This window comes from Sylvia atricapilla, chromosome Z (genome assembly GCF_009819655.1).
Source record: "Sylvia atricapilla isolate bSylAtr1 chromosome Z, bSylAtr1.pri, whole genome shotgun sequence".
NCBI lineage: Eukaryota > Metazoa > Chordata > Aves > Passeriformes > Sylviidae > Sylvia > Sylvia atricapilla.
In genome coordinates this window covers 68,881,408-68,909,316 of record NC_089174.1, presented here as the reverse complement: position 1 = coordinate 68,909,316, position 27,909 = coordinate 68,881,408, and the positions used below count along the sequence as shown (strand labels likewise).

General features: G+C 39.3%; 1 protein-coding gene across 1 annotated transcript in view; it reads left to right on the top strand.

Moving 5' to 3' along the window:
• Positions 1–1,484: 1,484 nt before the first annotated feature.
• Positions 1,485–27,909, top strand: part of MTMR12 (myotubularin related protein 12) — a 32,913-nt gene continuing 6,488 nt past the window's right edge. The window contains exons 1-12 of the mRNA XM_066339506.1: positions 1,485–1,655; positions 9,174–9,228; positions 10,410–10,549; positions 12,288–12,360; positions 13,489–13,619; positions 14,274–14,367; positions 16,832–16,955; positions 18,092–18,167; positions 21,071–21,177; positions 23,330–23,454; positions 26,025–26,103; positions 27,708–27,778. Of these exons, the coding sequence (XP_066195603.1) occupies positions 1,500–1,655; positions 9,174–9,228; positions 10,410–10,549; positions 12,288–12,360; positions 13,489–13,619; positions 14,274–14,367; positions 16,832–16,955; positions 18,092–18,167; positions 21,071–21,177; positions 23,330–23,454; positions 26,025–26,103; positions 27,708–27,778 (1,231 nt within the window). The 5' untranslated portion in view covers positions 1,485–1,499. The remainder of the gene's footprint in view (positions 1,656–9,173; positions 9,229–10,409; positions 10,550–12,287; positions 12,361–13,488; positions 13,620–14,273; positions 14,368–16,831; positions 16,956–18,091; positions 18,168–21,070; positions 21,178–23,329; positions 23,455–26,024; positions 26,104–27,707; positions 27,779–27,909) is intronic.

The following is a 27,909-nucleotide window of genomic DNA, read 5'->3' as shown; positions in this document are numbered from 1 at the left end:
GTGGACTGAAACATGAGAGCTCTTCAGCATGGGATCTCATACCAGAATAGCCTTTGTTGCAAAACTACTAATGAAAGCTAATCTCTGATTTGTTTGGGGGATTTTTTTCCCCTGGGAGAAGGTGATTAAATCCAAAAGAGTTCTCATTCCTTGCCTCTGAAAACAGAGAAATCACTTTATTTCTGAATTGAAAGAGTCACTCCATTTAACTTTTATAAATGCTGTCTGGTAACTCCATGCAATCATTTTTCTTCCTCCTGGAGTTTTCCTAGGTCTGGGTTTGGAGCAAGGTAAATAAAATGAAGTATTAAAACAAAAAGAGGGGGAATGATATGAAAAGTGCTTATCACTAATATTCAATGGAGCTGTTGATATTCACATCCTATGATCTACTGAAGTTTGTAAAGTATGTTTTATTTTTGTAAAAATATTTCCATAAAATCTACTCTTACACAAAAATTGTCACCTGGGTTACCATTCACCATTTGAACTGCTGGGTAGTCTTGCTGCATTGCCACAGGCCATTTACAATATTTACATTGTTCTGTACTCATATAAAAATGAGGCCTTAAAAAGTAGCCTACATACCAGTTAAACCTGGTATATATTTACAGCTCTGATTATACAGTGTCCAAAGATGACATTCCAGGGAGGCTGTGGCTGTAACACATTAAATAGGCATTGGGCAGAGGACTTCTTGGGGAACATCAGCAGTCACATTTTAGAGGGTTTAGCGGATTATTTAATAGAAAGCAGATTTTATGTCCTTTTTCTTGCAATTCTCCTGCCATAAGTAACGCTCTGCATCTCAATGTATTGTTTAGATTTTCCTTAATGCTGAGTAGCCTTCTAAGTATGCACAGATACAACACAGGTGTTTGGAAAATGAGTAAGAAACAGTGCAATAGATGTGTCAAATGAACTTTAGATGTGGTATTGGGAAGAAAGTCTTCCCTGTGAGGGTAGTGAGGCACTGGCACAGGTTGCCCAGAGAAGCTGTGGAGGATGCCCCATCCCTAGGAGTGCTCAAGGCCAGGCTGGATGGGGCTCTCGGCAACCTGGTGAAAGGTGTCCCGGCCAATGGCAGAGGGCTGGATCCTCATGAGCTTTAAGGTTCTTTACAGCCCAAACCATTCTCCGATTTTATGACTCTATGGAAGTGATCAAGGAGCAGGCCAGGAGCACGACGTCCCTGCAGCTCCGCACAAAGGTACGTGTTTACCCCGAAACCAAGAAGGCCGGTGGGGATCCCTGCCGGCTCCAGCCGCGCCCCGCAGGCCGAGGGCAGAGCCGTGCGGGGCAGAGCCGCGCCGGGCAGAGCCGTGCCGGGCACTCCCGGCCGGGCACACACGGCAGCGCCGGGCCGTGCCCTGAGGGACACGGGCCCCGCCCCATGAGGGCTGGGCGGCGGGAGGCGGTGCCGCAGAAAGGGCCGGCGCCGAGCGGGGCCGAGGCCGGGGCTGTGGCAGGGGGCGGGCATAGGCGGTGCCGGCTCTGTGATGCGGCTCGGCGTCGCCGCGCTGAGGGGGGTTCGCTCCTTCCGCTGCCTCCGCGCTCGGGACGAGCGCTGGGAAGCGCTGCTGCCGGCCGGGGCCATGTTGGGCGGCGGGGCCAGGGCGGCCAAGCCGTCTTTCGTGTCCTACATCAGCCCGGAGGTGCGGGGCCGGGCGGGCGGGGCGGCGCAGCCTCGGGCGCTCCGGCCGGGGCTCGGGGCGCGGGGCGCCGTGCGGGGCCGGGGGAGCGGGGCCGGGGCTGCCCCTCGCACCGCGGCGCTCAGCCTGCCCGGGCTGCCCCGAGGGTGGGCGGCGCGGAAAAGAGCTCAAAAAATAGAGCTGGCCGGTCAGCGGAGTTGTTTCTGTAAGCCGTGGCCAGGTGCAGGGCTGCGGCTGTTCGGCCCGTAAGGTGGGACTTTCCGAACCTGTTGTTCTTATTGTCCCTGAACAGCATCACTTCACGTTCTGCTCGATGAGCTCCTTGCTATCAGTTCCGCCGCTGGAAAGCCCTCGATATTCTTCCTTATTAGCTCGAGGTTGAATTCTTGGCAGTGTGTATATTTCTGTGTCTATCTTTAGTATTGTTCTGCCTAGTCTCCTTTCACTTATTACCGAAACTTAGTTTGATCAAAGTGACCTTAGGCTCAGTTTACTGAGGTCATCTTGTTAGCACATGGTATTAGGTCAGTATTGTTATTCTGTATTCCATCATTCTTATTCCTGGTAAACAGCTGTTTTCTAGAAAAAACGTTTGATGAATGTGGGCAATAAGTGTTGGGGTTTTTTTCCCATCTTAATTTTTTGTATTCTGTGTCAAACGGAGTCTTCTTAATCGTTAATTCTCTTGAGAGCTTCTTAAGGAAGAGATTTTTGTCAATCGTGTTAGTGCAAAGTCTATCACTGATAGGACCTTGGTGAATCTGCTGTTTTTGTTTTACACTAGATCTGACAGAACAATCAGAGTTGTTGTGGCCAAAATCAGCTGTGGTATTTAAAATTTATGTCTTTGGTGATAGCAAATCCGGTTTTATATGTTTTTCAGTCCTAGTGTCTTGTAGTTTCATCAGTTTACTTTAGAAGTTTTCTCTCTTTCTTGTATTTCCAAGTGCAAACAGATGTAAATGATAGGTGCAAATATTTCTGGAGTCAGCAAATACATCCCTGTTTTTCCTTTTCACCTTTGGAAAGTACCTTGTACAAATATACTGGATTTTGGAAAGCAACTGGACTCTGTGAAAGAAACAATTTCACTTCTTGGACTTACTGGAAGACATTTCACCATTTAAATGAACATGGTGTGTGACTAACGCATGCTAGAAAAAATGGCTGGTTGGAAAGAGCACAATTAAATATATATATAGTGCAGCAAGGTACCAAACAGTAACAGTACTTTAATTTGATTTTAAGTGCAGCGATGTAGTGCTTCAAATATGATCCTGATGGTTGCAAGAAGAGTAACTAAGGTATTTAACATTGGAAGATGAGGCTCGTTATGAAATATCCTGATTCAATAGACATTGCAGTCATGAACTCTTTATGTGTTCTGAAGACTTCAGTGGCCTTTATGAGGACTAAAAATAAAATTTTAGGTATATGATGAAACCTGTGAGGCTGTTTTGGTGTCTAGAAAAAGCATGTTGCTTAAATATCCTAAAATAAGCAGAAATATGTATTTCTCACAGAGCTGTGTGCACCCAAGAAAAACAACTTCCTGAACACAGGTTTCCTGTACAAGTTAACTTTCATGTAGTTGAGTTTTAAAAGGAACTAGACTGATACAACAGTGGAAATTCTAATTCCTCTTATGCGAAACATAGTTTGGTCAACTGGGAGCTTTTATCAAGGCATTTTAACTTCCAGGTGCTTGGGGAAGAAGTACTAGCAGCAAGGTGTGATGCTTCCTCTGGCAGGCCGTGTCAGAAGGTGGGAGACAGCAGTTCAGGGACTTCATGAGCTTGAGATTTCAGCTGTGTAAGACTGGAATTAATGTTGGACTTCTCCGTGGATTTGCAGAACCTTGCTTTGAATCTCTTTGTACTTCCAGCCTGAGGCAAGATTTCCAGTCAACCACTATGAAGTACAGAGCAATAGACTAGTGTTAGCTGTAGCCCTCCCTTGCTTGCAGCCTCCAGCTTCTCTGGTCTTGTCCTGGTTTGCTTGGGAAGCTGTTTTAAAGCCTTAAACTGCTGCTTCCAGGTTAGGGGAGCCCTGCAGTAGGGGAATTAACAGTTAGAGCTGAGTTTTGGTTTAGCTCCACCTTGTTCAGCCCATCTTCAGATATCTGAGGGTCACAGTAGGCAGTATTCTGAAAAGTAAAATTAAGTCAGCTTTAACCTGCTGTGTGTGCTAATTTGAATATGAAAAGAAACAGGAACTCTGTTCATGTTATTATATGACCAGATGGAAGCAAGGAGTGAAGAGAAAATGCTGTTTATTAAAGGAACAGAAGTAATTTCTGCTGTGAAACCCCAGAATGTCTGGAAAAGCAGCGTTTTTAACATCTGACTAAATATAACCTAGTTAAGCTCTACTGTATGAAACTGCAAATCAATCAGTGGTCTGTTGAGAGTGAGACGGTAGGATGTTGATATTAATGACACACTTCCCCTTAGGACAGACTTGGCTACCCTACAGGAAGTGGGGTGAATACTAGGGTATAAAGTCAATGTTTTGACATTTCAGATCACAGAATATGTGTCTATGGAGATAGCAAAACAAGAACTAGTGAATTACTTCATGATTTCTAACTCTTTCAAACTTTGAAAAACGAAGTTATTTGCAGGTCAAACAAGCTAGATTGTGTTTTCCTGAAAAATCTTAATTTGCATAAAAAATTAGATTTCAAGTTTGATATCAAGCTGGTATATTTCCATGTATTCTTTAAAGCTAAATCCTTCATATTCATCCTTATGGGATGCTTTTTCCTATGTTAGCCTTTAAACTCTGGAAGAGGTTGTTCTGCTTCATGCTGCTTGTCTCTGAAACCTGAGATGCACCAACAGACTGCTGAGAGTAACATTGTTACCTTGTGTGCTTTGTCTCTCAGATCCTACTCTGTTGTTAGCTTGTAACCACCGTGAATACTTCTTGCTTGTAAATCTTGGTACTATATTGTGTGTTTTGTAGTGATAAGTCTTAAAAAAGTACATCCCTCCTTCACAGTTGGAGTGGTGGAGTTGAAGGGTGGAATAAGGAATAGGAGTTGGTGAACAGCTGGGCTGACATGGGGGGAAACCAGGCGTTGATGTCAGAGGACCTGAACAGGACAATGCAAGGAAAGAGGAAAGGATAAGAGATGAAACAGACAGGGAAAACACGTGCTATGATCTAATAGACTTCTGGAAAATGGAGCTGTGGAAGGAAGGAAAACAAGCAGTTAAGAGATTATTCTCAGCAATTTTATTGAAGTGTAGTATTCTCTGGGTTGCATAGTATACAACATGGCATTATGCTTGTTTGACCAACAAGGAGTCCTTCAGAAAGTACCAGGTATGTAATGCGGTTTGTTTCTGGATGCAGAGTAGATACTCAGTGCTTGCACAGGTATTTCGTCTTCTGCATGAAATTCCAGTGGAACTTTTCCACAGAAGTTTATTTTACTCAGGAGCACTGTATTCACTTGTTAGAGCACCACAACTAGTTTGCAAGTATTTTGGTACTCAGTTTGACTTTCACAACTGCTAACTTTTTGAAGTATATATTTATCTCACCCCTTTTTTAATGGAGTAGATATGATAAAAACAGATGCTCATAGCAAACCAGGATGTAGAGCTTCCCTGCGCAGAACTTACTTGTGGAAAATTATATAAGAACATCAAAGTGTATTCAGTGTTCTTGCAGCACAATTTGCTGTCATCTTTGGAAGCCGTCAACTGTTTCAGCCAGCACCCTTGATACCCTGGAAGTGATAACTTGTTCCTTCATTATTTGAATCTTTCAAACATGTTTTCTCAGCATGTTTAGCCAAAGTCTTGTTTTTCATTATCATAATTACCTGTAGCACAAATGTCCAGCTATGGCTCAGTGGAAGCCTTACTGTGGAGTAAGGTATGTTCAGCAGCATACTGTATGCATGGTGTCTGTGCTGGGGGGGGGAATGAGCAACATCCAGTATCAGTAGGCACAAATAGATCTGTATGTCAGTAATGATGAAAAAAAACCCAGACAGGTTCTCTGTCAAGATCTGGATTCTGCTATGCAGGGAAATGTTTTTCTCTCTTTACATATTTCCAGTACACAGTTGTTTACCTCCCTGTGGAGTGAGAGGAATTGCTCTCACATATGGTGACAAAAAGCAGAAGTCATTTGGGATTCCTTTCCCGCTCCAACCATTTGGACCCTGTTAATGTAACATAGCTCCTATCTGACCTTGTTGCCCTAAACTGTTGCCTCACTCATCTCTTCGGCAGTTGGGAAAGACTTGTCTCCCCAGACAGACTTGAGGAAAATGTTTTAATGCTTTTAAATACATTTTTTGGAGGAGAACTGACTGTAGTCCCTGGGTATTGCAAACTGTGCAGCTGTTCCATGTATTTGCGTAAAAAAAAGAGGAAAACTTTCCTTAAGGAAAACAGTTTTTTGTTTTCTGTTAGCAAGAAGGAGGATGTATTATGAATTAATTTGGTATGACATGTCAGCTTGAAGTTTCGGCATGATTTGTTAAAATTGATAATTAAAGGGCATTGCCATATTTCCTACCACAGTTTGTGAACCTGGGAGAAAGAATGTAGCACAAGGTGGAGTGCACGGGTGAGAAGCATCTCTTAGAAGTTTCTAAAACCTTCAGCAGAGGTTTTTGCCTCAGAAATTACAGAGTCAAAGTTAATTTTCCTCATTTGCATGGTGTCCTATGGGTGATTGCTTTTAACTGTGATTGGTAGTAGGGCTTCCCATGTTGTGACAAAATGCTGTTTGTGGCATTCAGAACTGGAGCTACAGATGAAAAACTATGTAGAGGTTTGCATGGCTTTCAGTGGTCACTTTTGGAAAGTACTTGCATGCTTAGCTTCAACAGATGGTCAGAGGGTGAAGATTTCTGAGGTCCAAATGTACTCGATAGCTTACAGAAAGGGACAGATTTATTTCTGCTGCTTCCCTTTCTTTTGTTTCTGTGCTCATCTGACCTGTTGATGACCCAGTTCTGCTAACAAAAGGCACTAACAATAAACCCAAATGTAGGACAGGTACATACTTCCCAGCTGATTTTACAAAGCAAATTACCTTACTGTGTTTTCAGGCAAACCCAGGGCAAGAGGAGTGGGTGGGTGACTGTGAACGTGTCACTGATTAACGGGGCGTTGAGCAGCATGAATTGAAGTATCATCAGGCTCTTCAGTTAGTGGTAAGATCTGTGTGGCCCCAAAACTTAGGTTAATTATAAAAACAAAGTTGAAACTGAGTGGAGATGCCAGCTGAATTTACATGTGTGTTCCTACACAACCTGAATTGACTCATGATGACTTAGTTTTTCTCGCAGATCTTTACCTTCACATTGAAAGGAGCAAATGCAAAATGTGACAGTAGTAAAATCTAGTGTATTTTAATACCCTCTCTAGGAAAAGGAGTACAGCAGCATGGATTCTTCAGCACCATTCATGGCTTGAGGTCTAGCTATGTGTAGCATATATGTATCAAAACCACCTTTAATATGTTTATGATTTTTTTGTGGGAATGTAAATGTTGAAGTTCAAACAGAACTTCTGGAGGCTTAACTCTTGAGTGTTATAGGACTTCTGCCTATCATAAGCACTTCAGTGTCTGTAGGCTTTTTTCAACAAAGTGGAACTGGATTTTACAAGGTGATCTCAGTGTTTGTGGTCTCTAATCTGGTGTGATGCAATTTGATTAAACTTGTAACTCTGTTCAGAAGATAACCAATTTTAACTTGTAACCAAAACCTAAACCACTTATTTAAGATTATTTGCTGTTGAAACCCATTATAAAAGCTTCTTTGCATTTTAACAAATGTGTGTAAGCTCAAAGAACTTCTTTGGGGTCAAATATTTTTTTTCTTCAGTTCAGTTCTGCCAGCACTAGCATAAACTGGTACTCATGGCAATAAGTATGAGCAGTGTGTGTGTGCAGAAACAGTAGTTACTACATTCTGTATGGCATCTCCCAAAGTCAGAGGTGGTGGAAAAGCACCTGGCTGGTTATAACTGCTTTACTGTTCTGTGGAAGTGATTGTTGGCATGCAGTTTTCTGAGCAGTGTTGCATGTAGTCGAACACAAAGAGTGATTGTATAAGGCAGAGCTGTTAAAGGCACTTGTAAACCCAAAGTTTAATTTGAAGCTGCCAGAGGTGAGGAGACAGGTAAATTTCTTACCTTTCTTTCGGTAGGGTAAGAAAGGGTGGATATATTTTTCCTCCGAGTGCAGAAGTATTCAGCTTAAGTCATAGTAACATTTTAACTAACTTTTATAGCTGAAAAGCCTGAACTTCAATTAAATATTACTTTTATAGCATCCACACTTGGAAGACAAAGGCAACAAACTAGGATTTGTTTTCTCTATTAGCTGTTAGCTGTAATTATGGATTTCTTTTTTCACACCGCTACCACTTTCATTTTATAACCTTTTTCTCTTTTTGGCCTATCTTGAACATCTCTGCTGTTCTCATGACGTGGTTTCCTGGTGGTTTTAGTTTTGCTGTGCAGCCTTCAAACTTAGTTCTAAGTCTTCTGAGTGTGGAGAGCAAGTGTTTATATGAATGGCACAGGCTGTTTATTTTTTTGTACTCTCAGGGGCTTTTGTTTCTCTGTATTTAATCCAGCAGAATTATTATTGCTTATATCTTCTTTTGATTGCTTGCCTTAAATTGCAGTAGCTGACTGGATGCTGGTGACAAGCTAAAATTAGCTTGCTTACTGCTGTGCCCCCGGGGGGGTTTCCAGTTAACTAATGGTATTCCAGAAAGACTCTCATGCCTGCAAAGTGATTTGGACTCAGAGGAGGAAGTTCTGAACAGGCTGAACAGGAAGGGTGTAGCATCTCCTCTAGTTTAATAGTCTTTTGGCTGGAGATTTTAGCCCTAAAATTTGTCAGTGCCTAAGGGCTAGTAGAATAAGTGACACAGAAAATGTAATATGTTTGTTTTGTGCAATTTGCGTCCAAACTGAAGCATATCCTGTCACCAGGTTTTACCTCTTAGCTCCAAGATCCTGAAATACCTTTCCATATAGTCATGTTAGTGCCGTTTAAGTAACTTTTGTACTTTCATTTCTAAATGAGAAACCAGGAGTCATGGATAAAACTTGGAAAACTGGAGGCTACATTAGAAACTATAGCAAGTCAAACATGGAAGAGCTTATGAACAAGCTGTGGCATGGTGCTGTAATACTAAGTTTATGCTTATACATTTAGGTGTACTGAGAGAACTTTAAAAATATTGGTAATATTTTATTTCTATCTGTTATACAGTACATTTTGTGTGTGTGTTTGTTCACAAATGCATGTAACTGACATTGTGGATGTCAAAACACTTAATTACTTATCAAATAGACTTCTGAAATTAGGTGGAAAGATCAAATTGCAGATGCAGACTCCTTTTGTTTAGGAGACTTTTTTGTTTAATTTTAATTTGCCAGAATATGAGGAGTTAAAGTGGGAAGGTGTAGTTCTTTACAGCATCTGTTGAAGGTGTGATCTTTGCAAAGTAATAATTACTCTTTCCCTCTTTAGGAAATACGCATAAAAGAACCCATAGAAAAGGAAGTAAATCCTCACTTATTACCAGGTAACCATTGTATATTACTAGACTTAAGTAATAAATATGAGTTACAATTAATTAGAATTACAATTAGTTAGAATTAATACAATACTTAAGTATTTCCATGTCTGTAGCAAATACTTGTGTGATGTCATTGTCACAAGTAGTAAAATACAGGGTTTGGTTTAACAACCCATGCAGGTTGAAATGTTTTTAATATCACTATCTGCATGGGATGTTAAAAACTCTGTAAAAGCAAATTTTTTACAGAGTACAGTGTCCTCAGGTAAGCTGCATGTGGAGAACTGTCAATACTTGAATTTGCCCTGTTTCTTAGAAGTTAAAGTTGGGTGAGTTTTGTTTGTTTGGAACTGAAGACAAGAACTAGAGGAAATTTACCTTCTAGTGGCTTTGCCTCTACTGTGGGATACTTGAGCCTTCCAATGTTTCATTTCCTGTTAAGACTTTCTTTTGTAATTTACAAATATTTATTTTTTAAAATTATTTTCTGAGATAAGGAAAGATAAAATACATGTAAAAGTCAGAATAAACTGTTATTCTTCTGTTGGGTTTCCTGCACTTTTTAGGAAGGACCAAGAGTCTGTCTGATCACATCTATTAAAACTTTACTTTCTTAAATTTGAATTTCAGTTCCTGTGAATTCTAACATGAGAACTTAATTGACTGTTATTTATGCAAACTTGTGTTTGAGACTTTCAAAATAGGCTTGGGACTTGTAAAATAGTCAAAGCTATGAAAAAATAACTATGATGAACCCAAAATAACTAATTCAAAGGTTTCAGCATTCTTAAAGTTTAACAGTAAGGAATATTGGAATAATTTTCCACTTGTTTATTTACTATACAAACTGCCCTTGCTGGGTTTTGGCTTTTTTTTCAAATACCCACTCAAATGATTGCTCTTCTCATGCCATTTGGAGTAGGCCATGACACAGGTACCTCTGGTTACAGAACTCCCAAAGATCTGCAGTTCAAGCCTTCTGGAATAATGTTAGTAACCTGGAAGGCCCTCAATGTGCTGATTCCAGGAGCTGCCTCGTAGTGTCTTTGTGTGACAGTGATGAACTATCTTTAGGCATACAGTTCTGAGAAACTGTCAGGAAGTTATTGCTGCTTTTGAGATAACAATTGAAATAATTCAATTGTAAATGTCAGTTGATGTTGCAAGTCAGTGTTTCTTCTCTGCAGGTGAACTCTTGCTTTGTGAAGCCAGCACAGTGTACAAGTATATGCAAGAAGATGGGTCAAATCGTGGCACATACGGGAAACTTGTGTGCACAAATTTTAAGATTTCTTTCCTTGATGATGATTCTGCTTCAGATGATAATGTAAGAAAACAAGTCTTCTAATTATGACTAAACAGGCTCTGCATAAATAATCGTATCTTTCCCTTATATAAAGATGCAGAATGAACATAAATGTATAACATTTCCTAATGGATGCAAAATAACTTGAATCAGTCTGCATCTGATCTAGCTCAAGCTCTAATATCTATTTTAAGCAAAGGCAGTGTGAGCGTTTATGTGGACACTTAGATTAAACGTAATTTATAACTCTTTATATTTTGATAGTTGGTGAAGCTAAAGTTAAAAGAATCCATTGTTTTGAAAACTAATCAACAGTTTATTTAAAGCTGCTTTCTGACTTTTTGTCTTGGTAGCGTTTGTGGAAGTTTAAACGTCTCTGATGATGGATAACATCTGCCTGATTTGACTTTGGGCTGCATTTGCAGAATCATTTCAGGCTGTACAAGACTGAGTAAACTAATACTCAGCGGAAATGCTCTGAAAATTTATGTGGCTCAGTGATGTTCTGAATTATTTTCATTCAAAGTCTGGTGTTTACTGAAAAGACTGTAAGGCCCAGTGCTGTTGAGCTTGCAAACACGGAAAAGGTTAAAACTCCCCAAATCTTAAAAATTATTTTTTCCTTTGGTTTAGGTGATTAAATTGAGCTGTCAGAGGAGAATGGCAATGCCATTGTGCTTTTGATAAGCTTAAGCATTGAAATAGTTTAGTCCATTTAGGTGTTGGAATTGAAAAGAGAGTCTAGTGGTTCCCAAGTTCAAGGTGATCCGGACAGTTAAGGAGAATGAAAATAATATAATTTGACAAACGTTGATTGTAGTCAGAAGTTTCTTGCGTAAAATTTCACAAAGTTTAAACATTAAACTAAAGCTTCTGCAGCCAAGTGCAGATTACTGGACCTTCTGAAATTAAGACAAAGCTGCAGAATCTTTTGACGTAAAGCTCAAGTGATCTGTGGAAAGTTGGTAATAGCCATGCTAATTTCTCTTCCTTGTTGACTTTGAACCTTGGGTTTATAACATGCCAAGTAAACTATATTTCTTTTAACAAAAGTTCAGTATTAGCTACCTGCTTCAGAGTACTGCAGACCTGTAAGTAACTCAAACAAAGTCAATTCTGTTCACAGTAAAATATAATTTGCTGCTGCTGATACGTCAGCCTTTTGGTAATAATATTGAAAATAATAGTGTTTAATTGTGACAGCACTAAAATGCTATTTTTAACTGAATTTATGGAATGGTTGAAGTGAAGAGAATTCCAAATCACTTCAAGTTTGGTTACACAGTAGGTAAAGTAATTGGGTTGTGTGTGTCTTCACTTTACCCAGTGATAAATCTGACTTTAATGTTGGAATATTCTTGGGATACTTGTTCTTTTAAGAGACTTTTTATTTCCTGCCAGGTTCCCATAGCAAGGAAACTTGTCATAAAAGGGCTTGGATTACATGAAGTTACTGTATTTCCTGTTTACTGCAGTGAATCTAGTTTGAAAAGTGACTCTCAATAGAAATGTATGCTTTGAAGCTATTTGAAAAGTAAAAACTGTATCTACATTTCAAGCATGGCTGAGAATTAAATAAATCTATATTGTGTGTGCAAATTGCATCTGTATTTTAATAACTGTTCTTCAATGTCCTGCCTTATACAGCTTACTGGAATAAGAAATAATGCTGATATTAAAACAATGTATGGAAAGCCTTTACTTGGCAGAAGGTGGTATTGTAGTATGACAATTCCACGATTTTTTTTCATGTTTCTAGGAGCCACAATTTAAGAATAAGATTGTAGGAGAAAATGACATAACTCTGCAATGTGTAGATCAAATATATGGAGGTAAGTAAGCTTTCTACCCCTTGGGGTTTTAGAGTGCTGGTGCTCTTTGTACAAGTACATCCTTTTTAGAAAACAAATTTTTAAAAAGCAGTTGCAGTAATGTTTAATAATGAAATGACAGATAAGAAATTTATCAGAACCCAGTCTAACCCCTCAAGTTTGTCAAATTAATTTTAATTTATTTGATTAATTGTCTGTTGTAACGGACAAAAACGATTGCTTCAAAATGAAGTGGTTCAAAGCAGAGAGTGTACTGTGAAAAGTACCTAAATTTGATAGGCAAGGATCTTCCACTGTATCAACTAAATACAGATGTGTTTACTTCATTTGAGCAAGACCAGCACAGGTACCGAATTCTCAAACAATTCTTTTTGTTTGTCTAAGGGAACTTTATGAGATTCATGATGTCTTCAGCATATTAAAGGAGATAGAAAAGGAGGTTTTAATTGCCAACAAATTTGAGTGCTTTTAATCAGGGCTTAGAGATGTGCCAGGATTGCTAAAAAAGATAAATGAGAATGGGGCTGATATCTTTAAGTAGGGTAAGACTTTATTAAAAATCCTGTTCTTGGACTAATTATTAGTATTCATAATGTTTATAAACAGTGGTATGGATTTGTGAAGCAGTGAACTCAGGCAGACCAGTGAAGATGGTTATGAGACACTTTAGTTTTATGTACAGTGGCCCGGCTGGCAGCATTTGAAGTTGTGAAATGGTACATCCTCTAAGAGAAACAAGCAAAGGTTTGGGACTTCATGGAGGTTAAAAAAAAATATTTTTAAGGAACTTAAAATGACTTCAGATGTCTGGGGACCTCCCTTTGGGTAAAACTACTAAATTTTTCTTTATGAATCTTAAAACTTTAAACTTAGTGTGCAGTCAGAATGTGAACAGATATGACCACTGAGCAGCTGGTTTGCTGCAAATTTGCCTTTTACCTTGTATGAAGTAATTTGATGGTTTTTAAAGGTTGAGTGTATCAGCACAGGAGCTTGCTAGGCTGTGTTGTAGGATGCTTGTTTTGTCTTGAGAAAACTTGGGCTCGAATTGATTTCTTGAGAATTCAGGGACAACTTTATCAACATACAAGTACATTTTGATATTTACTTCACTTTTTAATTTTGCAGTTTATGATGAGAAAAAGAAACTTCTAACAGGACAGCTAAGAAAATACCCAGAGAAATTAATTATCTACTGTAAAGACCTTAGAGTATTTAACTTCTGCCTGAGATACACAAAAGAAGAGGAAGTGAAAAGAGTACGTATAGTAACTTAATTTACTTTTCTATTTTTAACTTGGTGTTGGGTGTTGTGAGGATGAGGGAAGGATGAAATTCACTCTGAGAGATCCCTGAAACTTGGAAGTGTTTTCTGATAATTTCCAGCTAAGACAGAAAGTAAAAGATTGATTTTAATTAAACATTTCATTATGCATAGCAGTTAAAAGATAGGAGCGGAGGCTCTTTAAAGAAAACTGGAACTTGGAGGTGCTACAGGAAATTAGCTCCAGCTCAGGCAAGCTGTAAAGCTGTTCTATTTGTGACATGTAATTTCATTATATTTTAGACTTCAGTATAGTGTTACTTTTCTGATAACTTCAGGTTTTTTGACAAGTTAGTCTTAACTCCAAACTAAGAGTCAACTAACTTTATTTAAATAAGAGTAATTGTGGAGGTTGAACATACATAATGCTACTTAGGCAAAGTGGGTACAGTGTCTTGCAGACAACGGAGAAACCTTCCTAAATGTCAGGTTTCAGCTGTTGGGGATAGAACCCATCAGTTTTGTTTAAAACCTGGATGGAGGGGTTGGGGAAAAAAACAAAAACAAAACAAAACAAAAAAACCCAACCTTTTTTTAGCACTGATAGTCTTAGTGTGTGTTTGGGAGTTAATTTTTGGTTCTTTTGTAGATCGTCAGTGGTATAGTTCATCATAGCCAGACTCCTAAGCTGCTTAAACGTTTGTTTCTGTTCTCTTATGCATCAGCTGCTCCAAACAACACAGGTAAAAGTTTCTTTTATCTGCTTGTTGCACAGTTATAAGCAGTCTGGGAGGTCTATAGTTGAGTTTGTGCTCAGGTTATGGCTCTGTCCTGCTGGCAGGTAGCCTCAAAAGATTAACTTTTCTTTTCTAGTACATTGTTATGCATGTTGCTAAAAACCTTGAAGTTGTCTCCTGTTCGTTTTGGTGTCCTTCAGGAAGCTGCACAGAAGTTTTCCAAGCAGGAGTAGCATCCCTGGATTGAAGACTTCCTGTGACTAAAACATGCCAGTGCTTTTCATGTGGTTCATCTAAGAAAATACTTTGCTTATTTTATCAGTGTGGGGTTTTTTTTCTGTATTACAGCTGTGAACCAGACTTCCTGCTCTTAATTCTGAAATTACTGCATTTGCAGCAGCATCCTATGAGAAAGTATTTCCCCTTTTGCTCTTATTTGCAAGCAATATGCTTCTTCCAGCCAATTGCAAAAAATGTATAGGTTTGCAAGGCATCTGACTTCGTCTTATATCTGACTTATTACATAATCTTCCCATTTGATCAGGCTTGGCTGAATAATGCATTAGGATGAAAAATTCTGGATAAAAAATTGTCAGTGCACTTTCTAACTAGTAATTCAGACTTCAGCTGAAACAATGGTGCTGTTTTGAATTAGGAACCTTAACCTTAGTCCACCAGCAACACTAATTCCTTTCACAGAGGGAGGTTTTGATGTATACATGGTATTAATCAAACACTTACCCAAAATACATTAGGGCATTTCAGGATCACTGAGGTTAGAAGAAGCCTCTAGAGATTATCTAGTCGTGTTCTTGTCCATATACCCCTCTTCAGGGTAGGGTTAACTGCATCAAGCTTAGTCATGTCCAGCTGGGTTTTGAGTATCTCCAAGTATTGAGACTCCACAGCCTTTCTGGACAGTCTGTTTCATTGTTTGACTCTCCTCATAGTGAAAAGCGTTACTGATATGTGTAAGTGGGATTTGCTGTAGTTCAGCTTGTGCATAACAGCCTCTTGTCAAGTTACTGAGTCTGGATCCATCTTATGTGCTCTCTTCCCCTGTTACAACCCCAGTGCTTATACACACGGAGAGACTGGCCCCTGCTGAGCCCTCTTTTCTGAATAATCCTGGCTCTGTCTCTGCTCGTGTCAGGTGCTTTGAGCCCTTTAATGATCACAGAGAGCCTTCACTGAGCCTGGTCCAGGAGCCTTCCCCGGGGAGCCCAGCACTGGGCACAGCTCTCCAGCTGAGAGCAGTGGTGGCTTCATACAGCTGGTACACAATGGCCTTGCTAATGCAGACCAGGGGCACAGACCATTTGTCTGTTTGCTGCAAGGAAGGGCACAGTGGTGGCTCAGGTAGTTCCTGTAGGCTTCATCTGAAAGTGGTATTCTGTTTCAGCTACATACAATGGAAAGACTGCAAGCTTTTCCAGGCAGAAACTGAGCCTGGGAGAAGCCTACTCTTTAAAGCAACACTGAAGTGCTGTCGCACAGGTTTTTTCCGATTTTAGTAGCTGTTTTCAGTAATAAGTGGCTAGGTATCATTCTTCATAAAACTATTACAGGATAATCCAAGTAGACTGTAGAAATTGTTTTTTATGCTTCTCACAGTCTGATACCTCTAAAATCTTGTCTCTAAAGAACTCATCAATAATGTTCTGCTCTGAGCTGTAAATTTTTTATCTGCCTTATCTTCTTACAGTGGGAAGTTTCAAGTTGCCATTGTATCTTCCATGGAAATTATATTTCTGTTTGGTATTTCAGTGTTAGCTGATTCTGTAGGATGTTACTTCTTTGGGATGTGTGCTTAAAACAATTGATGTTACTCCATAAATTATATGGTTATTATACAAGATTTGAGGCTAAATCAAGCTGCTGTCTTAACTGCTTCTGAGGTGGTAAGGTAGAATGACAGGGAAGATTCTCAGTTGAAAGTATTGAGATTGAAATGATGTAATTAATTTTCTGCTCCTACTGACTGCCTGAGATGTTCTATTCAGTGCAAAACTATTAATGAGAAAAAAAGGAACCTTAAATGAAATGCAATATCTGAAAATTTTGTAAAAAGATTTTTGGAATGATTGTTAATTCTGCATTTTAACTACAGGATTAGATACCAGTCAGCTGCATTAGTATAAAATGATATTTGCTGCATAGCATCCTGCATTTTAGGCTGGATATGAGGACAGCCCCAGCTGTATGGAAGTTCTGTAATAACTAATTAGTTTCTGCAGGAGAAACTGTTCCTGAAGTTATTAGTCACGGCAGTATTTGACAGAATATTGCTGTTGTTAAAGATCAGACAGAGGCAGTCTGGTGTACAAAGGCATTTTGGCTTTGACTCGAAGCTTTCTGTACCAAAGAGGTTCTGCTTGCTTACCATAATAGTGACTAATAGGTTTACTTGGGATTGCTTTTGTGTTAGAGTTCCTTACAGTCTGCAAAGTTAATATTATTGATCTGACAGATGGGAGAAACCAAACTGTGATGTTTGAGACCCTCGAGGACTGGCGTGATGAGTTGGAGCGAACCAAAGGGAATGTGAAATACAAAGCAGTGACCACCAATGAAGGCTACAGTGTCTCTGAAAAGTAAGCTTGCCCTAGTTTGGACCTGTGAAAATCAGTGCTACCTTTGATGCTGGGGGTTATACAGTTTTTAGGACTATTTTTAGGATCTGTTTTCCATTTTTATTTATGGAATAGTTTGGTTTGTAATCTGAGGAGGTGATCCTGCACAACCCCTGGTTCAAGCAGGGATAACCTCCGTGTTAGGTTCAGACTACTCAGGACCTTGGTCAAGTCAGATTTTGAGTATATCTGCGAGTGGAGAATAGAAAATACGTGTGTCTGGGACCTAAACTTCTGTCATACTTGTTAGGAAGACATTTTCTCAATGCTATACCTTTACTGTGGTAAAATTTCAAGTAACATGCACTGGAGATTTTCCACAATTTTAGTCAGGAGGGGCTGGGTGGCTAAAACGTAGCTGGTTTAAACTAAATCTGCAAAGTGTGCTGGTGGAAGTTAAGTTGTGTTGCCTTTAGGAGAAGGTAAGCTAAGTTTAGCTGAGCTTGGCTGCCAGTTTAGCTGAGTAGCATTTATTGGTGAGCCCTTGAGGATGTATACAAGGCATTGTATACTTCTACTATTGTTTCATAGTCAAATCTTGAACAATTTCACAGACTTCGGAAACTATTTCAGAGTCTTAGCTATTTATTCTAGAACTCTGTCTTGGGAGACCCAAATTTAAGTTTAAGTACTTACCTTCATTGCTTCTCTGGGCCTTGAACATAAATAGTGTTGGTTAATGCTGGAAATCCTTGCTATAATAAATGGAATTCTTGAATTAGGATGTGAAGTGCTTAATAGGCATGGAAACAGAACTAGTCATTTAATACTGCAAAGGTAGCTTTTGAAACAACAAAGCATGAGAGAACTAAGGTGGTCTTAGCAATCAGTCTTAGAGATTTCAGTTAATTGCAGCTTTGCAAAGGCAGGGGAGTGTTGCAATGAAAATAGTTAAAGCATCAAGGTTGGGGAAAAAAGCCTTATTCAGCTGAAAATAAAGGGGTAGATTTGAGGAAAACAGAATTATCTAGTAGAAAAGATTATTGTAGCAAGGTGAATATGTAATCAGAATTTGAGCTAGAACACTCACCATTATTAAAAGGAGCTTGGAGATTGTTCAGTTTTTGAGACCAAGAAGCTCTTCTTTGTTGTCTTAGGCTGCCTTTGTATTTTGTTGTTCCCTTATGCATTTCTGAAGAGAGTATCTTGAAGTATGAAGGCAGAGGCATTCCTGTAAGTATATGTGCATGACTGAGGGTAAGACTCTTACTGAGATGGCAGAATTTCAATTAACATTGCAGATGTTACTGCATATTATTTTCAGAACTTGTTTTGAATAGTTTACATGTATATGTGGTCATCTAGAGAAGGGAAACCCATATTAGAGAAATGCTTTCACTGAACAGTGTAATATGTGGCAAAACATATATATAGCATATACATAACAGCAAAATACGTATTTACGGTTCATAGTTCCCATTTACTAATGTCTTATAGCCTACATATATTACTAGCCTGTGTGTCCATCAGCCTGTTTTTCATGAGACTCTGCTGAGTGGCATCTGGCTGGGGCAAGATGTAGGCCTTGAAATGCTATTTGGATATTGAGGTGAAGATGGTGCATGTAAGGTGTAGCTGAACACCTCCAGTTACCTGGCTTGGGTTCTGGTAAGTGCTACAGCTATGATGATGCAGTGTTTTTACCAAGTCAGGTGGCCCAACTGAAAAACTAGTTCTACCAGTCCAACAGAAAATGAAGTTAAATATACTGGTTTGCAGCCTGTAGCAAGCTGAGTTTGGCTTCCTGCCTTGTAGTTCAAGAACCAGTAAGACAGAGAAGATGGAAACAAGGAGCAAAGTAATCTCACTTGTGAAGTTTCCTTAGTTGCTGTATGTCCATTAAATTTGACGAGGAAAACCATGTTCATTTTGTACTCTTAAGTTAATTGGTCCATGGAGGAGATAGTACTGTACTGTCGTGCCTAAAGGTCAAAGTAGTTTGGTTCACTTTTTCTCAGATAGTCAGGGAGCTATTACACTGGCCTTCACATAGAAACAGAAGGGATTTTTTTATTTCATCTTGTGTTCACAGAACTGTAGAATAGTTTGGACCATTAAACATCATCTAGTCTAATCCCTCTTTGGAATCAACCAAAGCATATTCTAGGTGCAGACCCTTGTCCAGCTTGAATATTTCTGGGCATCTACCACCTTTTGAGCATCCTGTTCCATGCAGTGTTCCAGCACCCTTCTTGTAAAAACTTTCTTCCATATATGTAGTTCTAAATCTATCCTCTTTTATTTTCAAGCCATTACTCCTTGTCCTAATCATAGCAAGACATTAAAAAGCCTTTCCCCATCTTTCTTATAGGCCCCTTAATAAAATGAAATGCCACAAAAAAGGTCTCCCCAAAGCTTTTTCCAGGCTGAGCAACCCCAATTCTTTAGTGTATCCTCACAGGAGAGATGCTCCAGCCCTGTGAACATCTTTGTGTCTCTCCTCTAAGCTTGCTCCCACAGGTCCCTGTCATTCCCATGCTGAGACCCCAGGTCTGGATGCAGAGCTCCAGGTGGGTGTCACCAGAGCAGAGCAGAGGGGCAGAATCCCCTCCCTCCCCTGCTGCCCACGGGGCTCTGGATGCAGCCCAGGACATGTTTGGCTCTCTGGGCTGTGATTGCCATGGCCAGGGCATGTCCAGCCTCTCACCCACCAGCACCCCCAAGTCCTTGTGGGCAGGGCTGCTCTGGCTCTGGTCATGCCCAGCCTGTGCTGATACTGAGGATTTCTCTGACCCAAGTGCAGCACCTTGCACATGGTCTTGAACTTTGTGACGTTCCTATGGACCTGCTCCTTGAGCTTGTCCAGGTCCCTCTGGATGGCATCCTGTCAAACAATCTCAGCCTGGTGTCATCTGGAAATTTGCTGAGAGTGCACTTGATCTCACTTACTGATGTCATGGATGAAGATGTTAAATAGTCCTGGCCCTAGTACAGACCCCTGAGGAACTGCAGAGCCGCTAATCACTGATCTCATTTTAGACATTGGAACGTTGACCACTATTCTCTTGATGTGACCATTCAACCAATTCCTCATCCCTAAACAGTCCATGCATCAAATCTCCGTCTCCCCAATTTTGAGAGAAGGATGTTGTGGGTAACCGTGTTAAAGGCCTTCCAGATGTCCAAATAGATGACAACATCTGTAGCTGTCCACTGTTCAGAGGCCTTATAGAACTTTTCTAACTATTTCCATACTGTTTCTGTGAAGCTAGTGTCAAGATAGCTGGGTCGTATTAGGTTTGAGAAGGCAATGGAAGGATGGCATAGTAATTTTTTCCACTCTTGAATGTGAGGATTTTGTATCTTTCTGAGGGTGCACGTCTTGGTTACTGTAAATTGGTAGCAGAACTTCAACTTCCTGATTTCATTTGTGAAATATTCCTGATGAAAATGATTCTTACTCCCTGTTTCAATGCAAATTTACAGATCATCTTGAGAGCTTAAAGGAGTAAGTATGAATGAGGAAACTATGTGTAAAGGGAAGTAAGAACCTCTGAGGACTGATTTCCCACAAGAAATACCTGTGACTATGCCACTGATTAAGCTGTGAAGTGTTTAATACTTTATTACATATGCCTAGACTACTCTTTATGCATAGTTCACATGGAAAAACATCAGTGCAACGATTGTGAGTTATCTCAAGGCTGAACTATAAGAAAAACCTACCATCTGCATGGAGAAACTGATGGAGAATATATATAGGTTACAAGTTCTATCCTGCTGTGGCATATATTCTGACATAATTTGGCCGTAGACTTTTTGATCAATTTTTGGTTTTTTAACCTGTGAGGAAAGCTGAGAAAGTAAGGTTTTGGCGTAATTTGACATTTTATATTTTCCTGTGCCTAAGTGCATAAAGCCTAACTTAAAGCTTGCAAGTAGTGACATAGTGTACTCAGTCATGTAATTTTGGTGCAGGTGAAGGAGTTTGTGTCTACTGGTGGTGTTGTTAAATATGTTACAAACTCAGTGAAGCAAAATCAGAGAGAAATTTTGAAATCACTCAATCACTTGAGCAAATACCTTGTATAGGACAATTTACTAATTTTTCTCACCTGGTAAATGTCTTCCTGCAGATTTGGTGTTGGTCTTGCCATAATGGTGCTGCTCTTCTCAAAATGTCCGCATTTCCCAAAGAACAGGATGACAGCACTTCACAAATGCAAAAAGCCTTCTTGGATGGGTCAGTAATAGCTATTCTGTCCACAACACTTTGCTTGGTATGGACCTTGCTTCTCTTTTTCCATATATGCTATATCTTTTAAGCTTTCACACATCAGAAAACAAGTTCTATATCTGAAAGTAGTTTGCTGTAGTGGAATGTGTTTAAGTCCTTGACCCAATGACATTGATCACTTGTGCAGGGTTGGAACTTCACTGAAGGCTTTTTCTGTGGAAGTACATGCAGGCATATTTCTGAGGAATCTGTACAAACTGTGATGTGTTACTTAGGTAAAGCAGAAGCAAAGCCTATATGGTTTAATGGCTTAATTGTTTTGCAAGTAAGAGAAATGTAGACTCCATCTCTAAAGGTGCATTTGCAAACTGAGTTTTTAAGACTCTGCTACCTTCTGAGAGCTAGGTTCATGTTCTAAAGTAACTTGAGATAAGGTGATCTAAAATGTCTGAGCGATTCTAAAATGTCTAGCCTAAGCAGTTCACTACTGCAGGTTTCAGATGTGAAGGCAGACAGCCCTTTTTCAGATGGGGTAGTGAGCTTAATTAGTTCAGTAGTTTGAAAAGTGAGTTTAAGGGAAGGAGCACAGCTGTCTGACTGTTATGGCAATGACTTTTTGCCCTCAAGTATTGTGCTTTTTTTTAACCTGTTCTTTGTCCTGGACAGGACTTCTCTCTCAGCAGCCACCTGTTAGATCAGACTCATATGTACAATCTGTACATTGAACATTAGCTCCTTGCTCCTTGTAGATGAAGACCTGTTAATCACACAGAACTAACAGAAAACAGCTTGATTGGGCTCTTAAAACTGCCTTTGTTTTTAAGATTAATAAAACTTGCATAGGAAAGGGTTGTGGCCCATCCTGCAGATTCTCTAATATTTCTACCCTGAAATGGAAAAGATTATATGACTTAGAACTGTCTTTAATGCTATTTCATGATGTAAAAGTAAATAAAACTAGCAGTAAGCTGTAACAAGATATCCTCTGATATTTTGATCCCTTCTCTGTGTCCATTTGAACCTGGGGCAGTGTTGCTGGTTTTCTTTGCTGTGCAGTACTGGTATTTAGTCACTAGAGTCTGAAATATATCTATAAATTGGCCATCAGGGTGTGTTAAGGTGCCATGATAGCAATATTCTGAACTCAGGTACAGAGCGGGTATTTACAATTAGCAGTTTATATTTTTTAAAAAGCTGTTCAGAGCCTGCTCTTCCAGCGTAAGTTCTTTACTGCTTCATTTGGAAGAAGTATTGTATTTAGCCAGCAACTGGTTTGCCTCACTTCTCTGATGTGATGCATCTTCCAGTAGGTCTGGTAACCCATGTTTCTGACATGGACCCCTGTAATTCTCACCTAAAGCAGGTTCTGTGCTACAGCCTGCAGGAAGAAAAGCACTCTGTCTTGCCTGGAAAAGTGCCCACAAGGCCTCACTTCTGAAGTATGAGCTAGAGCAGCTTTTCACAGGTCTTGGTCATAAAGAGGCCAATGTAACAGCAACGTAGTTAGTAAATTGATATTCATCTGAGTTCTGGAACATGAATGAGAGGGAATGTTCTGGGTCCAAGCTAAACATCATCTGGCCTGGTATTTTTTCCCTCTCCTTCAAGAATAAAAACCAGTTGATATATAGGAAAATGCAAGATATATTGTCTTTTTTGAATCCAAATAGTTTCCTTTACTTGTGTGTTTCATTAGAAGACCTGGCAGCTACGTATCAAAATCTGGTTGACAAAAGTCAAGACAAATTGTAAGCTTCTGCTGGGAGATTTGGGTGTTTCCATCCATCTCTTCTTTCAGGATACAGCTCTAGCAGCCTCCTAGTAAGGTGATTTTGGTGTGTGTAATGAAGAAAATACTAAAGAAACAGTAGTAAAAATCAAGTAGTGCATGTGGTATTCATAACTGTACAAATAGGCACAAGTATAATTTTAATGGTATCATAGTTAAAAGCATCAAATTTTCTTATAAACCTGTAGGGCGAGCTTTCAGACAGTACTTAAAAATGCATGGAGGTCACTAGTTTTCTAGAGTGTCTATCTTCTGATATTACAGCTCTTTGACAAATCATGCCTATTAACTTTGTCTTCAGTGGTAATAGCTGATGCATTATTTGACTTGTGAAGCAGAAAGCTTTAATCTCTTGATGGTTTGATTTAGAATCTATAAGACAATTAGCAAACCTCCCTATGAGCTCCTGAAACTGGATGACTTGTCAAGCAGCCTTCCATCTCTGCAAGATATCCAGACTGCATATACAAGATTTAAACAGCTGTTTTTGATAGGTAAGTCAGACTTAAAAGCAAAGCATAACAATGATGTGCTCTGTCTACTGAGTGCAGTAATTTTCTTGATAGATGTCTTCATTTTGAGGGTGGTTAAAAGCAGATTTTAAAATATGTAACTGAAGACTGTCCTTATGTCTGGAATGTGAATGAAAGTTTATAGTTTTTTGACTTAACCACCTCTTGCTAAGCTGTTACAGTACCTGAAAATTACTTCTGAAGGAGTGGAGTCTTAAGTGTTTGTTGGAATACACTAGCTGGAATGAAGTTTGTGGAGAAGATTTTTCAGTCTTCTGTGGTCAGCCTTATAGCCTTTGAGCTCTGTGAAGAAAAGAGACTAAGTGCTAATTAACTTTTGCCCTAGCTTTTATTACACACTGTTCACATCGCAAAACATGAAGCTGTTTAAATTCTCTGCTTTAGAAAGCAATAAAATGGGAGCCATGTGAAAGTGTGCTCTAGGCTTTCAGACTTCTTTCTTCTGACATTTTCCAACTATTTTGCTGTCATGAAACACTTTGATATCACCTCTTGAAATGAATAAAAAACTCCACTGCACTTTTAGTATGAGATATTTCAGTTTCACATTGATAATTTTGTCTAGAATACACTGTCAAATCCACAGTGGCTATTAAGAGCTAAAAATAATTACCTTTTCATGTGATTTTTGGTAACTTACCTTTTGTAGGAAACAGGCCAAAGCTTGAATTGAAGTAATTTAACCCATCTCAGGAAATACGGTGTATTTCAATAATGTAATTGTATCATTGTCTTATATTCATTCAAAAGAGAATGTGTTGAAACTGAAATCTAGTAAGTGTTTGTTCTTGCAGTTTGTTTAAATAAAGTTTGTTAGTAGACTGTACCTCACTGAGTATAGCACTATGCACTTTCAGTCTAAGGAAAACATTCAGGTAACCCTTTGCAGAAGTACTAAGATGTTACAGAAATTTAGAACCTTATTACCATCTTTTAAATCTGAACACAGTAACCATTACTTTAGTCCTGTATGTGCCTAGTTAATATGGTACAGGCAACTTGTCCTGGCCGTGGCACTGACAGCCAGAGAGCCAAACGTGTCCTGGGCTGCATCCAGAGCCCCGTGGGCAGCAGGGGAGGGAGGGGATTCTGCCCCTCTGCTCTGCTCTGGTGACACCCACCTGGAGCTCTGCATCCAGAGCTGGGGTCCCAGCATGGGGAAGACAGGGACCTGCTGGAGTAAGCCCAGAGCAGGCCACCAGTATTATTAGAGAGATGGAGCACCTCTGCTATGAGGAAAGGCTGAGAGGATTAGGATTGTTCAGCCTAGAGAAGAGAGGGTTTCATGGAGACCTTAGGCACTGAAAGGTTCCATAAAGGGGCTACAAGAGAACTGGAGAGGAACTTTAGATGAGAGCATGAAATCACAGGGCAAGGGAAAATGGACAGGTTTAATCAGGTGTTAGGGAAAAATTCTTTGATGTGAGGGGGGTGGGATTTGGTGAAAACTATGTCTAATGGAACAGGTTTGAAGATGCATTCTAATACTTTTGTGAAGAACTAGTTTCTATGGCCAGGATGAAAGAAATTCGGAGAGAGGTTTAAATTGTATAATGAAAAAGATGAGGTGCAGAGGTGTGGAGGCAGCACAGCTACAGGAATAAAACATATATGCCTGTGCGTTTGAGATGTAGATGAAAGATGCAGCAGAGACAGAATTGTGTGTAAATGTGCTGGAATTGAACACTGGAAGTGTTTGGAGAGACTTTGGGAGGTGGGCAGCTACACAGAAACATGTGGAATTGAAGCTAGCATGGAAAGGATCGGGGAGAGGAGGGACATGTGTGTATCTGGTTTCTCATTAGTAGAACTGTTGTAGGTCTTGTGCTCCAAGGTTTGTCTCATGTGGGAAATGTAATCTATCCTGGTTTTAATTGACTATATCAGCTTGTGAAAGCTTTCCAACATTTGTTAACTGGCTTTGATGGAAATAAAAGCATTGGACACTTAGGTGGCATTTGAAAAAACCTACAGAAGTCCTAGTGAAATTCATAGGGATTTAATGACTGTGGTATTGATCTTGGCCTCCCCATTTATATATTTTAATGCCTTTTTTTAGTTGCAGCAAAAACTGTTTAAAATGTTTTTCAGGTAGTCTTACATTCCATAAATTTTTATAACCTACTTCTAAAACCCATTGATGTTTCTGGTTCTGATAGTAATGATTTTTAAAATCCAGCCTCTTTAGGTTAAGCTTTATGTAGATCATCATCTCTGATTAAACTTTTTTGTTCCTTTTCCATCTTGTCAACAGATTTATTTACCTGGTTCCATTGCCATGAACCTTCAACATACTTTTTCTAAAAGACTGTACTTCTCTAACAGTCTGATGGTGTTTGTAGTACTGTTTGCTTGTACTTCATTTCCTTATTTAGTTATAAGGTGTCAGCTTTAATAGTGATTGAGATTTGCTGACAGATAGGTTGTTTTGTGCCTGTTCATAACTGAAGGGTAATTCAATGGATTGCTGTTAATTATTACTGTGTACATGTGAAAAAAACAATTTTTTTGTTTTTCTCTTCTTTTTGCAGATAACAGTACAGACTTCTGGGCAACTGATGTGAAATGGTTTTCACTACTGGAGAGCACAAACTGGCTAGAAATAATCAGGTTTGCTCTATCTTCAGCCTTCTGTGTTTCAAATCATTGATAATTGCATTTTTAGTGAGGTTTCTAGCTACTTTCTTGAAACTGAATTACACTCTTTACTACCAGTAGGAAAAAAATTAATACAGGCTTATGGTGCCATTTATAGATCTTATTTCTGCAACTTGAGGCAGTGTTTCTAACAGTGCAGACTTCTGTTAAGCCTTCCACTTTAAAGGATGTGAGAAGTAGCAGATCATTCCAATTACAATTCTTCCAGAGAGCCAGTTAAAAATACAGATCCAGTAATTTCCATCCTGCACTGTCACCTTCTTTCCAAACTCAAGAATCTCGTTTCCTTCTTGGATGAAACTACTCTGTATCTCTGACTGCCCTTGTCATTCTTCTATGTAGTCTCTACTTCCATAATGTCCTTTAGGATGAAGTGCAGTGTTCAAGATGTTAGCCCACCAAAGATTTATAAAAGGACATTTCTTCTCAGTTTTGTCTCCCTGCTGTGCTGATTGTTCCTTAAGTTCTCTTTTCTTCTTTCAGCAGTCCACAGTGAGTAAGTGTTGGAATGCTTATGGCTAACTTAAGACTTGTTGTGGTGGAATGTTGAGGAGTTTTGTTTTTAGTGTTACATTGTGCTAGATCTCTTGTCTGTCAGTTTATCCTGTGATCAGCTAAATTACCATGGAATACTTCTGCAGTCAGCTCCATATATTCTGGTCTTAATAACCACCAGTAAATATTGATAGTTATTAACTCATTAATCCAGAATTTAAATGTCTGTGTTCATTGAAAGGTTCTAGTGAAGACCACATATGCTGAGAAATTCATTGACATAACCAAGGTCACAAGTAGTTTAAAGTAAAAGCCAGGCCAGGTTCCTTAGGTTATCCTTAGGTTGTTTTGAGACTGGTCATTTCCATACTTGGATCCAGTTGGTTCCTGGATCAGCCTATGCTTGCTTCTTGCAGTTAGTAGGAATGCCTTGTCACCTGCTATAGATGACAGAACAAAGAATCAAACATCTCGACTCTTAAGAAATAAACTGTCAGCTCTTATTAGTGACCTAAGATATTGCAAGAATCCTAATTTGTGTGCAGGCTTTTGCTAAAACTATCTAACTTTATGAAGGTTTAGATCTAGAAACCAGCAGTGTTACATCTGGTTTTATGTGATCTGTAATTCCACTGAGTCTACCTTGTGTAATAACGTTCTCTGCCAGCTTTTGCCTGAGTCTTTACAAGAGCTGATTGCTCATCCTTCCCTCTTCCACTTCAAACCAGATTTTGGAAGAAATGTAGTATGTAGTACATTAGAACATAAATGGGGTGATGCTGACTCTTTCCAGAATAAATATCTGGTTCTTAGCAATTGTAGTACTTCAGTGTGTGATGGCTGCTGTTGATCCAGAATAAAGTATTGTATCATAGCAACTGAAAATGCATGGTTAATGGCCCACTAAAATGTTCTTGAAGCTAAGCAGTTTTTCATTTACACAAACTGAGCATGGGTTTTGTGTTTTAAAAAACTAGTCAAGTTTCAAGTATGGCATTCTAACTATGTCTAGGGGAAGCTAATATAAGAAACTTCATTCAGCTTTTCCTTTACCAAAACAGGAGAGTCTTGAAGAAAGCAATAGAAGTTGCTGAGTGTCTGGAAATACAGCATACAAATGTTCTTCTCATAGGTAAGAACTTAATGAGATAGTCCTATATATTGATTTGTTTAAATTCATTTTGAAGTAGCTTAAGCTATAGTTTTATCATTAAGGTAGAGAGTTGCTAAAATTCATACAGCACTTAAGACACCTAAGTCTCT